Raw genomic sequence first — 17,923 nt, 5'->3', positions numbered from 1 at the left:
AGGCAAAAAAGCCATCCATGCACTTTAGTGGATGCACATGGGAGGATGCTTGCCTATCGTCTAGCCTTGGAGAAGACATCTGGACAACATACTAATTGTTTCAGTGGATTACAGAGAACATGTGCTGTAGTGATGGAGAGGAGTCACCCAGAGTTAGTAGCTAGCCCTAAATCCCAGGTAAGCCCCAAAGACCAAGTCCCTGGACACTTTCTTCTCGAATGTTAGATCTGTATACTAGTGCAGTGGATACAAAGTTTTGTAATAATGTTGCCACATCCCTCTATTGTGTGCCTTATATTATTTTGCACCTCTTGCAACATGTGTCAGGTATTTAGGTATTTTGGGACCAGGAGCTCAGATATTGACATTTACATTATTTGCAGATAAATCAAAAGACCAATGCATAGCATACTAACAACAGCTAGGTTATCCTGTGGAAGAATAAGGTGTGTCACTATGGTAGTTGTAATCAGGGCATACCTTCTGCACCAGTTTATAGTCTACACTGTAAAAGGCTATATAGATGCATATGACTTTGAAGGGTTTTGAGCACAGCCAGGACACGTGGCTCTGCGTCTGCTCCTGATAGCACACCTTGGATGGGTCAAAGCTGCACAGGGCAGTCTTCTTGTTGCGATCTGTCTTCTCATACTCAATGCGACAGTTGAATGATTTGGTGTCTTTGGTCTCCAGCGTGGATTGCTGTGCCATCTCAAACTCCACCACCTTTGAGGGTGGCACCAGGCTGACCGACACGTTCCCCAGACCCGTGGAGTTGTGGCGAAAGTAAACACTAAAAGTGCCGTTCCCGTGGTCCACAATCTTCCCTGTGATCAGCAGGTTGAGTTTCACAGTCTTGATATTGGAGTGGAAGTCCCCCCACCCAAACATCTTTTTGAACTTGCCAGTCTTGACGATGGGCCTGCGTTTAGTTCTGGCCTGTGCACCCTGAACATCTGTCTGGTTAGATAACCAGTCCCAGAAGTCCTCCATGTTCTGTAAATATGTTATTTCCCTCATGTTGCTCTTGAACCCGGGGGAACCCCTGGCAAACAAACGCAGGGGGTTGAGGATCCGTGGACTGGCCCCCGTGGGAGAAATCTTCTGTTCATTATTACTTTCTACCCACTCAATGAGCTCTGTGGCTCCTCCGTGCACCTTCCTGCATGTGACCTTCAGGGAAAACAGAGTGCAGATACACATAAAAAGAGAGATAAAACATTTTTTTTAGATATAACACAATGTAGATGCGCTCATACTGAAATGTTTTACTCTTTGCACTTTCAAACCCTTTTTTAAGGAGTAAAAAAATTCCTTTATGATCAGACTAATATATTTTATGTTTCCAGTTAGTTCTGAAAAGTTAAAAAAGCACAGTGTTTTTGATACAGGCAATGATACCTTTCACAGACAATAAATATAATAAGGTGTACCATTAAATACTGCAGATCACATAATTGTCCACTTATTGCCAATGTAACCCTGGTAATTGCACTGTAAAAATGCCACAGCAGCAGTTGAGCACTAAGGATAAAGTACAGCACTTCACCACTAAAGATGGAGAAGGGACAAAAAAAAAACCAAAAACAAAACAACAACAAAAAAAAAAAAACACCATCACTGCTGAACACCCACTTGTCAACTTTAAAGATTAAAGTTAAGATGAATTTTTGGAAATACCAAATCATAGCAGAGGTACCTTTGGGGGAGAAAAAAAATTGTTTGGTAACTAAAGCTTTACAAAAAGTACTTCAAACAGATGCAGCACGGACAAACTGCTTGGAAATGCAACATTTTATTAAAAATACAAAAAATTCAGAATGAGGCTTGATTTTTTTTCAAAATGAAATTTATTATAAGAATCGTGCCAGATTCCTAAACCTTCTTTAGAGAACATAGTTCAAGGAATGTCAACTCTAATTTCACTTCCCATACATCCAGGGAGATATTTCAATGTCATTACACCATTTGATTGCTCAAAAGACTTATGATTAAAAAGCTATTACGAGTGTTTATAAGAGTGCATAACAAAAATACTGTTTAGTGTTATGAATAATTGTACAGAACATAAAGAAAGAATTCAATCATGGTTCTTCACAAAAGAAAAAATAAAACCTAAGGAGAAACTCATTGCCTGTGCAGCTCACTAATTTACATGTTCACTCTGGACAGGGACATTAAAACTTTCACTTTGTTTCAAGTCTTAATGCTCAGCTAATAAATAATCTTATCAAACTTTCAGTAACAATTTGAAATCCCGTTTTTACAGCCTTCACAACTTATGACATTTATTCAAAACATTTTTACCTTGCACCATTTAAATGACACGTTCACTGACGTCACTGCCACAGTATGTACCCAGTTAAGCCTCAGTTGTCACTTGTGTAGTAATGAACCAGTGCTAGTATACAAGGGAAATGGGGTGAGGTTGGTTAACAAAATTCAAATGAAGACAGAAGGATGAATTAAAACATTCTTTGCATTCATCACCGCATTTCTGGTAATTAACTATAGAAAACGGCACAAACGGCACCAAATGTAATTGAGTAATTTAACTAGCTACATGAATGGTTGAGAAAATGACTTCACTGCTAAAAGTGCATTTTCTTGTAATTACACTGAATGTAACGAAACCACTACTATAAGGGAGTGTCTCCAGTGAAGGTGATAAAAGAAGAAACTTGTAATAAAGAATAAGAGAACCATTTTGGATACACAGATGAACTCCAGCAGGGCTCATGCTGGGATAAAGCTTCTAATATTTTAGAACAACTTGTCAGATTATAGGTCAGTGAAAATCCCCTAGACTAAACATACGAGCTGGTCTCAGATCAGTGGTGCTATTCTCAGTTAGTCCATGCATATGAACTTTGGCTTGGAATGGTTCCCAAATAAAAAATAGGCTTTTACAGCAGTGTGGTAAAGTATGTGCTAAGTGCTAATCCAGACGCAGCAATGAACTGTGATCCCTGCTTGTACCTCAAAGCCTTTTAGCTTCAGGAGCAATTCCTGGTCCACTTCAGATAAAGCTTTAATAATTCACAGCAATGAGCTTAGCTAGTTTTATTAGTAATTAGTAGTGCCGGCTCTCCCCAGGCCCGGTTGTAGGGATCACTGAGAGAAGCAGATGTTGAAAGCACAGAGCAGCGGCTGTTTGAATTCTCAGTGAGCTGCTGCACACGACTTCCAGACCAATTATAATTTTGCTGTAAGCTTAAATGAGGCACATGTATACAAAGCTAACAAACTAGGTCTGCCACGATTTGTTTTGTCACACTCACTCACTTCTTACAAAGCTTTCCATCGGAATTGTAAAAGTGCTACATACAATTTATGTTTTGCAACCATAAGATAATTAGAGCTTTACTTTACTGTGCTGCTCATGTCCCAGATTATAGTAACACCTCATTGTACCAAACAGGATGTAATGTGAAATCAATGTGTCCAACGGACAGTGAGCCTGGCCCATCCATCAGCCCTCACAATGCTTAATTAAGACAGTTGCTCCCTGTAAACATGGATGAATGAGGCAACAGTGTATTAATGTCCCTCTGTGTAGCTCATCACATCCACAGTCATTTAATCAACCAATTCCAGTGGCAGTATTCCCCATTGATACTGCCACTTAGTAATACCTTGCATGAGCTCAGCTGTTAATTTGATTTGACTCTTACAACATCACAATAACAGGCAACGCTGAACATAAAATCTGCAGCATTCCAGGCTCCCAGCAGAAACATTTCTTCGCTGCTGTGAACAAGAAAGACATGCCTCTCGTTTTCACACCAGCCTGAGCTGCTATATCTGTTACACATTGGGTGTCATGCCGTGCAGTGCCAGAGGTGAAACTAAATTTTGTCTTTCAGTGTAAATCTCAGGTGAGCTTTGTATAGGATGATTATAATGGAAATGAGAGAGGAGTTTAAGTATGATGAGCAACTGGGGAAATTGCTGTGACAACAAGGGGATCAGCAGAGGGATATCTAATACTTAAATGCCCCGAGAGAGATGAAGCACTGGGAACTTGAAAGCTCGCACTGACACATAGGCTTTGGTTTCTTTCTCGCTCGCTGTCTTCATGCACACCCGCGGCACCTTCACCTACACGAACACACTTTGTTCATTTAGGCGGAAGTGGCGTCTCTAAAAAAACGGGCAAAAAAAAAAAAATCCAAGATTTTTTATATAACAGGACTGAAAAAAAAAGAGGCAAGGTCTGATGAAGGAGAATCTACAAAAGCTTAATTAAGATTTCCTAATCGGTGCTGCTATGCTAGAGGCATTTCAGGGCGACTTGAAACAAGACATTATTATGATAATAACTGCAGACTTATGGAGCTGAAAACACCAGACCTAATTTCAACAGCACAAGGCAAAGTGACGAAAACTGAATATCTGTCTGATATCTGTCTATGTGGTTTAGTTTCTTCCTTTTTCCTGTGTGTCCTAAACAAAAAAAAACAGAGGTGCAATGAACTCTACACCCGTTCAGCAGGACATTATTGCGATATTTCATATCAATCAACACTTAGTATCTATGCATAGTAACACAGAAGTATAATATTTGGTGAACTAAATATCCTATTAGTAATTGTAATAAGCATATACCAGTATGAAAAAGGTAAATCTGACTGACATAAATTTCATTTCTTTTATTCTGAAGTGACTTCAGTCTTGATGCTTCAAGTTAAAATTCAGCATTGTGTCTTCTCCTCTAAAAAAGCCTATAGATCCTCTCTCATTATATATATATATACTATACACACTGTACTTTACAATATGCATTAGTAAATTATAGATGTTTTATACTCATCATTTGTCAGTAGAGTCTTACATAAGTGCAGTTTACATTTCAGCAAAGTGATGTATTCTACCATGGGAATATAAGAGGCCAGTGTGTGGTTTAATATTTACACCTGCAGTTAAATTCAGATGATAAGAAAAAAAAACATAGTTCAAAGTAAATATAACTAACATCATCATTAGTATGTATGTGAGCATAAAAGCAGAGAAAATGACTTTTGGAAAGTTAGTAATTTCCTCCATAACATCCTCACAGTATACACACTGCCACTGACAGGCTTCTTATATCAGTGCAGAAAAATGCACATTATTTACACTTGGGGCAGAGTTGGGTAAATTACCATTACTTCACCAGCCTTTTATCTTCATTACAAACAGTTATTGCACTATATATTTTTGTCACATTCTTTTATGTCTGTCAAAAGTGTATTCACGGCTGTGTAAAACTTCCCTTCTGTGCGCCAAGGCTGTGGGTTGAGCTGCAAAACATAGTTACTGCAGAAGGGCTTCTTTTGAAGAAAGCCTGTTACGTTTGCTAAAAACCTAACTTAGGGATTTGAAGTGAGCTTCTCTATCGCTATTAAATGATAGGAGGACTGTATACCTCTTGCCATGCTTCTGTACATTACATGTACAGTATGTGTTTGTGTGAAAACTGATTTTCCTGGCTAAATGATAAATAAAACGTAAAAATATCATTGGACATTGATCCTTTGTAAAGGTTCAGTCTTAACGCACATATACTGACAGTGGTCTGAGCAGCACTAAGCCGCACAGTGAGTCAGGATGAATCAGCCTCGACATTCATCTGTAATGAGCATTATGGAGCTGGCTGCCTGCTTGTCCCGTGGGTAGACATATCTTTTAGAGGCCTGACATAAAGGTAATTGCCACAGTGACCAGAACTAGCCTCTAGAAAGTTATTAAGAAGCCAGTGACATCTGGCTTCTGGATCATCTGAAGAGATGCTGTTAAAATGCATTTGCAGTGAGCAGCCGGCGACATTGTGCTTGGCTGTGATGGGTTCTGGGCCGCAGGCAAGGCTACAGTCTTATTTTGATGGCCACGATGGAATGTGATGGAATCTCTCTAAACCTGGCACAGTGGACTTGTGTGGCCCCTAATCATGGTCTGAGATCCATTCTGTTTCCATTTGTATCTTTTTTGGTTCTGTGTGAAAGCCTCCACGTTGTCTTTATCACTAAGTTCCATGTATCTGTGGACTAAAATAATCAGTTTTTAAGCTTTCCATAGTTGATTTTTCCAGCACATAAGGTTGGAATATGTGTCTGGGGAAAATTGTTTTCAGGCATCTTTCTCACAATAAACAAAATGGGCAATTAACCTGCTCATCAGTGCAAGCAGTGCAGTTCCAGTGATGCACTCCACTGTTCTTCATGGATTTATCTGTGCAAATTGACCTCACTTTGGTGGTGCAATTCATTTCTCTGCTAATTTTCTGTGTCTGAAGCTTCATTAACTTGATACGCTTCTACATAGTAAAAATCTGGATGTCCTGCGGAAATCGCGCCAGCTTCCCCACTGCCTTTCGTGATACTCTCCTAGCATTATTGCAATAACACACCTGCCATATTAGAGCTGCACAGACAGTGCTGCTAACCACAGACTACAGATCGTTGCAGAGCTGGATTGACTGCAGACTCTTGCTTTCAAGCATCTAACATGACAGCCCGCTCTACTCACATTAAAACCTTTCTTAGCCTGCAATCCCCTGCCACACATCCTTCCCCAGCCATCTTCCTCCTGATGTTACAGACCATATCATTTGTAATGATTCACACCCAGAGCTGGTTCCAGGAGAGGAGGCCCTGGAGGCGCTTAGGCAGCACAGAACGGGAGTCTACATGCTGCTGAAGAATAGATTGGGGCTCTGATCGTTGCAACAGCCTCACGCTTCAAAGCCATCACTTTTAATCAGAGGCCGTCCAGGGAAACACATGGCAGGTGCTTCAGCACTGTGGTGGATCGCAACAGCAAATCCACACCAGAGGCACCTTACCAATCACAGAAGGCTACGGTTAGCACACGCACGTGTGTGTGCATGTAGCATATCTATGTCCTTCCAGTATAATCCTGTAGGCCATTACTGCCTGACCTCTATGAGAATGAGAGAGACGGCCTCTAATATCTTAACACTCCTGCTTAAGATCCCACATTGAATTTGTGGCATAAGTTATCTTCTCTTTCAATATTCACCACAAATATTTTCAAAAATGAATGAAATCAGTATCTAATGAAACATGTCATTATTACATTTGGAACCTTTTTATTACATGGTTTCAGACAATATAAATGCAATGCAATTCATTTACTTGTTTGTATGGATGTTACTTCTGCCTTTTCTGTCTAACGGCACACTTCACATCATTGTCATGGAACGTAGCATGTAGAAAAACTGCCTCATATCAAGATGCATGGGTGAAGAGGTGGGGAGGCATCTATTATTGGAGCGAATGACATTAAAAAGATGCACTGGTGACATCAAACTTCACTCAACTTTAGCATATAAGCACGCACTGAATAATAAAAATATTGTAAAATATAATGCATGTGCCTCTCTAGTTAGCCTATGGACGCAGTCTAAAAACATGTAATAGATATTAGAGATATTATAATGAAACATATGTATAGATACAGTATAAGGACATGTCTAAGTGCTTATTAAATATTAGTGCTTATAAATGATAAATGTTTTGTTTTTATTCAGCAACACGGGCAGATAAGGACTTTTAGGATTTAGAATTGAAGTCATGTGACAACATCAGCAAGCATTCATCTTGTGTCCTTGAGCAAGACAATGTATCTCTACCACTTCTGGTGCCATCAAGCTGAGGCTGCCCCTGATCTTTGACCTCTCTTATGGAGAACTACAGAGAGCAGCACTAACTCCTGTCCACATCCCTGTCTGAATGCATGCACCCTAAGGACACAGGAAATATGCAGGAGCAGCTGTCAGCTTCTAAACGATACCCTCGTGAATAGCCCATAAATGCTAAAACCAAGAAAGAAATTCTAACTCTGTACACTACTTGGCTTCTTAATCGAGAGTCGCTGTCCATTCAAACCTTATTTTGTTCCAACACAATTGGCGGATGACAAATACGGTCTCATAGAGCTTTTAAATTTATTACAGTGTATTAAAGTAAAATTAAACGCGTTTAGGATTTGTTTTTGCAAAATATTATCTAACGGTGCATGATGTCACTCGGGGCTGCTTGCATCGTATGATTTGCATAAATTATAGCAAGAAACATAACCCTCCTGTGGCTAGTCTAGATCACATGATGTGAGTCATTAGTCATGTCACAGTGTTTTGTTTTTTTTTGCACAATCCTTAAATTTCCTCTTTTCATCTGCTCCCAGCAATGGACGTTGACTGAGGTGATGCTTCACTTTTTCTGGACTTGGACAGACTTTTGTTTGTATTGATGGTTCCATGACTGTTTATACTGAATCATTCAGTGTCAGTAGAAAGTATTACACTACAGGAAGCAATACACCGAACTGTGCAAATCACACAATTACCTCATCTACTGAATGGAAGCTGCCAACACATAATTGTTGAATCGTGCTTCAATTTTTCCTAATAAATGGAACAAATTAGAGGAAATTATACCACCGTTAGCTCCAACCTCACTGGCGTACTTTGTTTGGATTTTAATGAGTGTCAGTGTCTCAACCAAGAGCTTTTAAAGTATCACATCTACTCAGTGGCCTATTCCTTTATACCTAGTAACAAAGCAACTAGTCTAAAGTCAGCTTCAGGCTACATGTCATCTGTCATCTCTTTTCTGAATACTGATTGTCAGTGATTCCCACAAACAGTCAGAATTCACCTTAGTGTTGTGCTGCATTTAGCTGTTGTCAACCAAGTGTATATGTATAATGTATCTGCAAACTGCACTGGAAGCAGATCTATGGTCTGATGCCGCAAACCAGGATCAGTATCACAGTGCACATGTTTTGTGTTTTTGCTTTTATATTAAAGCCAAATTACCCTTACTTGCTTTCAGGCAGCATGACGTGATGGGTGATTATAGTATTTTTTTTACAGTGTACTTGGTGTCTTGCATCTTATTAGTGTTCAAGGCTAAATAAAAAACTGTGTCTGCCCCCCCCTCCCTTTATTCAGGGAAAATGTCTTGAAAACTGATGGTGGTATCAGAGTTTTTTTTTTATTTTATTTTTTTTATTGAAGCAGCTGATAGTCCCTCTGCATCTTTTAAATTAAACTCTAAAGGTGACCACTGAAATATTCTCAATGTGTTTCCCCTGTAGAACTCTTATTAGGATAGAAATGGCCTTTAAAACAGCATTAATTCTGTGAGACCCTAAAACTGTCAGCCCTAAAATGCATTTTATTTCTGAACAGTAATGAAGTAATATATATGGATTACCTTGATTCACAGACAGTGGTACAACCAGTCAATTATGTTATTAAGCAAAAGTAGAAAATACTTCATTGTACGTTTATGCAGCAAAACTCTTTTACAATCAAGTATTAGTGGACTAACATTACAGATATATCAATGTGTAAGCAGCATTTTATTGCTAGTTAAGAGGGAGGTAATTAACTGTGTTATCAGACAGTATAAGCTAAAGCCATCCATCTATATGTATGTAGATATATATCTATATATATATTAAAACTAGCCAACTAGACAGCTTAAAGAATGACCAGAGTAAAAGTACTATACTTTTACTAGATAGAGACAATATATTAGAAAGAAATTTCTGTAAAATGTAATTACATTCAACAGCTGTTTACAGTATTTTTAAGCAAGGAAACCTACAGTATCTCTGTTGTAGTTGCAGAAATTCTAGGTTGCAATAGACCTTTAAACAAAGACACTGACAAGCATCAATAACTAAAAATATAATAAATCATATAAATTACAAGATGAGAGGAAATGGTTTTGTGAATATTTACTGTTGATCCAAATCCTCTACTTGCATAAAAATCAATTGCTACCTTAGCTACAAGTTAAAATAAAGTGCCTCCTGTCAGTTTGTAAATTAATTGCAAGAGATCATTGTCATTTTAGTTTGCACCCGCACAGTTGTAGAAAGGCCCAGGGGGTGAATGTGGGGTGTCAGCGAGCGTGTCTCATGTGTGGGAAATTTTAAATGCAGCGATGATGTCACATGTTCAGGAAGCGTTAATAAAGATCCCACCAGGAGAGAGAAAGGAGAGTGAGCCGAGGAGCTGGGAAAAGAGCCTCCAGGTAATCTGGATACTTGTGTTATCTCAGCACCTGCCACATGTGTCAGCAGCAAAGCCCTGAACACTTCACTTTTAGGCAGGCGTTACCTTTCAACGCATCATCAGTTTCATAATCCCCTTACATGGTCAAAGTGCCATCTCCCGTGCTGGCTCCTGGCACCTGAAGTACACCTCCGTACTTCTGATAGCAGGGATTCAGGAGGATAATACCAGGAATCATATTGGACTGAGTGTAATTATCATTCTCTTGGCCAATTTTTAACACCTTCTTCTTTGTACAACAATGGTGTACATGCTTGTAAAACTCTTTGGCTAATACTTGAAGAAGCTTGGCATGTTATTCTTAAAGGAACACGTCAGGGCTCTGGTTTTAGTTTTTTCACTTTCATCTCAGGAAGACGTAATCTATGTGTTTCTCTCACGGAGCGTCTTTTTTTTTGACAACTTGACAACTACAATTTTGTGTGTGTTGTTTTTTTTTTTTTTTTTTCAAATCTGTACTGCAAATGATATGAGGGTTTTATTCAAAACAGTTTTTGCTTGATTTTGCTCAAACACACGTCCACTAAATTTGACAGAGAAAAATGTTTCTGTTCTCAAAGCAGATTACTCCGCGGATGATTTCACAGAAACAGCCGCCCTTTGAAGAAGAAACAAGAGTTGGAAAGATGTTGCTTCCTTTTTCTCTGAGTAGCTCTGAAGACAGGTACTTCACAAGAAATATACAAAGACAGAGGGGAGCTGACAGTGCTTTGTTAGGGCTGAGAATGACAAGTTGAGAAGAAAGGCCTCAAAGCTCAGAGACAGAGGAGGAAATGCAAAACTGAGAATAATCAGAAAGGAGATTTATTGTACTTATTCTAAAGCTGTTGCACCTTACCTTATACAAGGAAAGCAGTGCACTTTAATTAAAGAGGTCAATCATTTTCCCGAGCTCTGACATGTAGTGTGATTGCCTTTCCAAAGAACCAACCAGGTGGTAATTAAGAACTTTATACGTCTGCGAAATATGAAAGTGTTCAAAAGCAGAGACTTTGCTACTGTGGCTGCTTGAGTCTCAGGTTTGTGTGCTTATGCAGCTTATCCCGAGTTTGGTATTTCGCATATAAATTGACAACTCACTGCAGTACAGCAACAAGACTGTTCTTGCTATATGTTATTGAATAAACGAAAAAGTGACACCAGAACATTGTTGATATTCTATCAGCCACACATAATTTAGACAAAATACCTACTCTGTGTGATCTGATGCTCACATTGTCTTTTGTTGCAGCACAGCAGTACAAAGCAGTGCAGACAGCAAAAAGGCTTCAAAACACTGAGGTTGTGCATCAGAGCCTGCTGGATGTTTCTGACCCTGCAGAGTGGTAATGACAATGCTATAAGGGAGCCTCCTGATCTAACACTGCCTCAGGCTGCACATCGCCCATAAAAATTCATAGCTATAGACAACGATCAAGAAACTTAGCATCATATTAAACATAATGCTTCCTGCATGGCGGCCAGAGTGGGTGTGAATTGCTCTGAAAGCTGCTCAGCACTTCACTTTATTCCAAACAGTTCACATCACAAGAGAAGCACTGGCAAAATAATTGTGCCTCTTGTAATTGTTTGACTTGAATCTTTAATGGTCCATCAAGTAGCCAGATTAAGGCTATTGTCAGTGCAAAGGGCAATTGTGTCACACCTATTAGTCATTAGGAGCTTCGTTCTCTTCATTCCAGGACCTTTATTGTGGATTTGTTGCCAATAAACACACAATTATGATTGATGATTGGAAAAGAAATAGGTTCCAGGGCTCAGTAAAGTCAAGTCAATACAACCTGTAGTGGCTGCAAACTACATTTGAGGGATTTAACAGAAACAACAACCTTTCCTTCAGAGGTCTGAGACAACATACAGGCGGAGGACTGCAAATGCCACAGACAGTATTGTTTATGAGGGATTATCTAGTCAGGGCTTCTGCCTAGAAAGATTGTGACCCCAATATGAGCACAGATACACATCAGCACCATGTAAGCTCCAAAATGATTCCTGGAAGGCAGCACATGCATACAAGGCCCCTTCACTCTGTCAATCCATATTTAATCACTTCCACAAAAAATTTCTACTGGTCTGCCTGCATTTTCTCTCGTATTTTTTGTGCTCCCCACCCGATTTCTCTGGTGGGTTTTTGAAGACTTAAGTTCACTCTTTTTTCCCCTCTTTTTACAAGGCAAATCCTGGGAGAGGTTGATGTGAAGACCAGGCAGAGCAAGGATGTGAAGAATATAAACACATTTTTTTTTTATTGTCCAGAGGGAAAGGAGGGGTGCAGGGGGTTGGGCGGTGGGGTCTGTAAAAGAGACGGGGACCTTATCACAGCCCAGCAGCTCTGTAATTCGCCGCCATGATAAAGTGGCGGCGCGGAAAACCTTACAAGGCTGGCACAATCCAAAGACGGATTAGGTTTTTCTGACATAAGCTTCCTGAAAAACTAATCAATCAGTCCATGCAGTATTATCAGAAGCGTGAGATTAAAGCCCTGCTCCTAATCCCCCCACTGTACATTTTATTACACTTCCCAGTGTTAGTTGCCTTTAAATATACAATAAATAAATAATAAAACCAAACCTAATTGAGCATGGGGAAGGGGAAAAGGGTTAAAGAGCCCTTGGAGAGGGAATTTATGTAGAATTTGTGTTTTGTTATGAAGACAGGGATAAAACTGTTGTCCTTGCCAGAGCTCTTTTTGACTTTGAATAGAGCCTCGTTGTCTCACTCCAACACTGCAGAGAAAAAAAAAATATGCAAGTGAGGAAAAACTCCTCTGGCAGAATTTTTACAACTGTATTATCAGCTAAAATTGAAACCAAATCAAACTCACATTCTGGGTTTGTTGTTCTAAAGATAATCATGTAGATGTTAATAAACAAATAAGTGCTGAAATGACTGTTAAATCCTTTGAGAAATAACTCATAATCCCTTAAATCAGTGCACATTAGAATTGTGGGGATGAACTCCAAGCACAAGGAGGGCAAGGCATGCTTGGCCTACTACTAACCAGCTAAGCTTTGTCTCTTTAATGCATCAACCCTTCTATCAAGCCGTTCTCTCTCTCTCTCTCTGATCTGTCTGACTCTGGGTTTTGCTTACATGAAAAGAGAAGGTAGCTATACATTTAACAGCAGTCATGTTGGTATGGGCCATAGAGCTCTTACCCCAGCAACCAGATGATGTAACAATGTAAGAGACTTTGTCAACATCTTCTCACACTTAATCCCAAAGCGCGTTGAAAAACCCACTGTTTTCTGCATGCAGTATGAGAAATAGAGGCAGGGCAGTATAGGCAGAGATGGCAGGGAGCAGGGCTCTCAAGTATGTTTTATCTTCATCTGCATTGTTCTGCTGTCATTGCACAGAGGATAACTGCAGCAGATGTCATGGCGAAGAATGGATTCTCCCAGGATGGCTTTGACCCTCTTATTTGTCCCTGGGGTATGGCACAGATGCTGGGGCTGAGGTTAGATTTTCACTATTTGATTCATGTTGTGAGTGTTTGCAGAACATGTGTGTACATGTTTGTGTTTGTGTGTGTGCGTGTGTGTGTGTGTGTGTGTGTGTGTGTGTGTGTGTAAGGAGCAAGAGGAAGAAAAGTGTTTGTGTATTGGTTTCATATTTTGAATCATTTACTACAGACAGTGAAGCGCTGCTTAAAGCGAGACACGTATCCTTCCATGTCTAAGGGTACTGTGCTGGTTCAGTTGTCTAAGGTGCATCCGGTGACTACACGATGCCCTGGAGTGAAATCTGGCCTTACAACTCTGTCCCATGCCATCACTACACATCCTTCTGGTGTCTCTTAAACTATCCTATGAAGCATGGAGAAAGAAATTGTTCACAGCTCAAGAAGTTTTGGTATGCAAATTTCACGTTATCACCGAACATCAGTCTGGTATTTAAGCATTCTTTACCTCATGAAAGGTAGGGGAATATTGATAAGGGCCAATACTTCCCGAGTCAGGCAGTGGTGGGTCTGCTGGGAGGGAAGCCACTGAGGCATATATATACTGAGTCTCTCCAGGGAGGCGGCCTGTCTCTTTCCCTCTCCGTCTCTGGAGGCACAGCTCCCAATAGGCACAAGGCTGATTACAACAGCAGCCAGAGCAGATAGCATTTTCCCGTCACATCTGCACAGTTCAAAGCTATCTTTAAAAGCACTGATATGAATGAAATAAAAAAAAAAAAATTCAACACGTGGCATTTTCTGTTTAGGTCTGAGCATCGCAAGAGTCCAAAAAGTAAGGATGATTGCGACAAAACCCATACTGTATTCAACTAGAGAACAACAACATCAGCTGTTGGAAACAAAAGCAGAAAAGACCTTTATGTTTCCCTGAAGCTCATGATCTTTCTTTCTGGACAGCAATAAAAACAGAATTAGACAGCGGAAAGATTATGTCCAAAAGCTTAAGGCAATCTATCTCTGGTAAATACTAAATAATACTTGTGCTTTCATGGGGACTTCGGATTTCATCACATTGTATAAGTTATTAAGGGGGAACCAAGCAGGCCTTGAAAACCTGTCGGTACTGCAATTCTCAGCTATTGTACTAAGTTGTCATTAGTTTTTTCCTCTCACTCCTATTCTTTTATTATAATAATTAATAATAATAATAATAATTATTATTATTATTGCTCTGGTTTTAGTTTAGGAATACCAGCTCAACCCTATAAATGTAAAGTTATTGATTTCTAAACTAAATGAACTCCACTTTTCAATTAGGAATCCTGCAGAATTATTCATTATAATGACAATACTCTTTTGGCCCATTAGCCAGTAATGAATATAAATGTTTTGTATATTGTACAAATATACAATTTATTTTTCTGTAGCTGGATGAGAAATGTCCTCAGTAAAGTCACAATGTGAATAATAAGTTAATTTAGGTACTCTTAATATATTAGCAGGTATAACATGTGCATTATGGGTAAGATTAAATGAGTCGGCTTGACTGAAAATAATATATATATTTTTAATTGTTTCAGGCTACAGAAGTGAAATAAATCACAATGTTTGCAATAGTTTTCATAAAATCAAAAATGCGTGTTTGTTAAATATATAGGAGTTAACTGAACAACCTGCAAGTTTATATAATATAAAAAACTGTAAAACTGAATGTGGAGAATTTGCTGCTAAAGCAACTAAAATTTCCTATCAGGAATTTATTTAATCGTCCTTTGACATTATGTGATGACTGGTGTGATGCAGATCAACTGTAAAACTTAAACATATAGATATAACCCACACTGGGACAGACAACCTAAATGCCAGCAGCATATTGCAAAACACACAGCACAATAACGCTACTTTGGCTCTAGCTTTCTCTGAAAAGTTTTCCTCCGGAAACCTTTACGCATACTTCAACTGCGACCGCAGCCCTCACCTGGCGCAAGAGGAACAGAAACAGGAATGTTTGCAGAGCACTCATCTTCAATGACTTCTCCACTTATTCAAGATGAGCGGCGCTTAAATCCTCCCTGGAAGATTTGGAGAGGCACTGACGCACATGCCGCTGTGACATCGCTGTGATCGCCTGAGAGAAAAGTGGAAAGATTCGCAAGGTTAAATCCAAATTTAACACAGAGATTTTCAAGATTGTATATCTTATTTTTTGACCTTGTAAGAAAATAATGAACTTTTTTTCTTACCGTTTTCCAAAAGCAATACCTCCGTTAGTTGGGTACGGCGACTTAAATCATCCCTTTTGAATCCACTTATAGAAAAGTGTCCTGAAATCCTCTTAAAACGCCTCCGTCTCTCAGGGTGAGTGGATTTTCACTGAGCAGCTGGGAGTCTTGGTTTTCCCTATGAACAAGGTCTACGCTCAGGGGCTCAGGTGAAGCAACACTCCTCTAAGTTGCGAATCAACCCAAACCAAAATAAACTGCGGGCTATGTTATTCCCTAATTAATCCAGAACGGTTTTAGTAATAAGATGTCGAGGTACGCGGTAAAGTAGAGCCAAAGTAGCCCGTATCCCGGTGCCAGGACTGCAGCCAGTCAGACAGCTGTCCGCTCGCTGTGCGCTCTCTTTAGCTCTACTTCAGTGCGCAAAATCCTCCGCTGAGCGTCTGGAGCCTACACGGTCATCGCGCATCCGTGCAGAGAGCCAGACCTAAAGCTCTGCGTTTGAAGTGTCACTCTCTGCGTCTAAGAGACAAGTAAGAGCCTTGATGTCACAGTTGCCAGGTTTTGTTCCAGAAACGCGTAGGCTACATCTTTTTTTTTTTTAACCCTTTAAACGTTTAAACATGTAATCGCACAACTAGTTTTCACTGTTTCACTTTGTAGTTTTAAATAAGAAGTCAAGCCACAGTGTAAAGTCAGCTGAATGTAACCGTGGCTGCACTGCACCATGTGCTATGTTCTTGAAAGACTGGGGAATATACACAAAAAGCCCTGCTCACTTTAAAAAAAAAAAAAATCCATGCATGTAATAATGACTGTCTGCTTGAAAACACGACCATGATGGCGGGGCCGTTTGAATCATGGCAATAAAAAAAAAAAAAAAAAATAATAATAATAATAATTAAATACATACATACATACATACATAAATGTTGTGAAATCATATTATTTTAGACACAGCAGTCCAGATCACACAATACAGATAAATCAACCACTGACATCACATAGACACGTTTTTGTTTGTTTTTTTTTTTGTTTTGTTTTGTTGTAGTGTGGACAAGACTGTCACTGAGGAATCCATACGACTTTGGCACCATCATGTGGATACAGCCAGAACTGTCAGTTTAAAAAGAAAACTTACCAGTGTGAACCTTCTGTAACAGTCAGTGTCACCAAAGTCTGGCAGGTGAAGGCACTGATGAGGCAAAATTCAAAGGTGAAACAATGAAACAGAAGAAGATCAGTTTGAGACTAAATGTTACGGAGTAAACCGATCAGCTCAGTATCAGCTCCATGTGTAGCTAGTTGTATACTATTTCTTTTATGGGCCACAGTGACTATGAGGCGTCCTCTTTAGCATTTAAAGCAGGATGGATAATTTTACTAAATGATTTGTCTGCCACTATAATGTACACTCACTGGCCACTTTATTATTGCTAGTACTGGGTTGGACCCACTTTTGCCTTCAGAACTGCCTTAATTCTTCATGGTAGAGATTCAAAGATGTGTTGGAAACACTCCTCAGAGATTTTGGTCCATATGGACATGATAGCATTGAAGTTGCTACAGGTTTGTCAGGTGCACCTCCATGATGCAAATCTCCTGTTCCACCACATCCCAAAGGTGCTCTGTCGGATTGAGATGGTGACTATGGAGGCCATTGGAGTACAGTGAACTCACTGTCATGTTCAAGAAACCAGTTTAAAATGATTTGAGCTTTGTGACATGGCGCATTATCCTGCTGGAAGCTGCCATCAGAAGATGGATTCACTGTGGTCATAAAGAGATGGACGTGGTCAGCAACAATGCTCAGATAGGCTGTGGCAGTTAAACTATGCTCCAAGGGGCATAATGTGTGCCAAGAAAATACCCCGCACACTATTACACCATGACCACCATTAATACAAGGCAGGATGGATCCATGCTTTCATACTGTTATTGTTAATAAATTCTGACCCTACCATCTGAATGTCGCAGCTGAAATGGAGACTCATCAGACCAGGCAACGTATTTCCAATCTTTTATTGTCCAGTTTTGGTGAGCCTGCGTAAATTGTAGCCTCAGTTTCCTGTTCTTAGCTGACAGGAGTGGCACCCACTGTGGTCTGCTGCTGTAGCCCATTTGCTGCAAGGTTAGACGTGCTTTCAGAGATCGTATTCTGTAAACATCATCATCTCAAATCAGTCTGCCCATTCTCCTCTGACC

At 39.7% G+C, this 17,923-nt stretch overlaps 1 protein-coding gene across 1 annotated transcript; it reads right to left on the bottom strand.

Annotated features, from left to right (window-relative positions):
- Positions 1-426: 426 nt before the first annotated feature.
- On the bottom strand, positions 427-16,211 carry nxph2a (neurexophilin 2a). The gene is made up of 3 exons (XM_026295838.1): positions 15,740-16,211; positions 15,475-15,624; positions 427-1,173 (listed from the first exon to the last, which is right to left on the bottom strand). Exons 2-3 carry the CDS (start codon positions 15,517-15,519, stop codon positions 427-429), a joined length of 792 nt encoding a protein of 263 aa, XP_026151623.1. The 5' UTR covers positions 15,520-15,624; positions 15,740-16,211.
- Positions 16,212-17,923: the final 1,712 nt, after the last annotated feature.

Source organism: Mastacembelus armatus, chromosome 21 (assembly GCF_900324485.2).
Source record: "Mastacembelus armatus chromosome 21, fMasArm1.2, whole genome shotgun sequence".
Taxonomy (NCBI): domain Eukaryota; kingdom Metazoa; phylum Chordata; class Actinopteri; order Synbranchiformes; family Mastacembelidae; genus Mastacembelus; species Mastacembelus armatus.
The sequence above is the reverse complement of the archived record's forward strand: the minus strand, read 5'-3'. Positions and strand labels throughout refer to the sequence as shown.

Bases quoted from the DNA above. Each gene is read 5' to 3' on its own strand.
- nxph2a (XM_026295838.1), bottom strand. From the start codon at position 15,519: ATGAGTGCTCTGCAAACATTCCTGTTTCTGTTCCTCTTGCGCCAG. The intron at 1,174-15,474 runs GTGAGGGCTGCG...TTTTCCCTGAAG, and splicing joins TTCTGTTCCTCTTGCGCCAG to GTCACATGCAGGAAGGTGCA.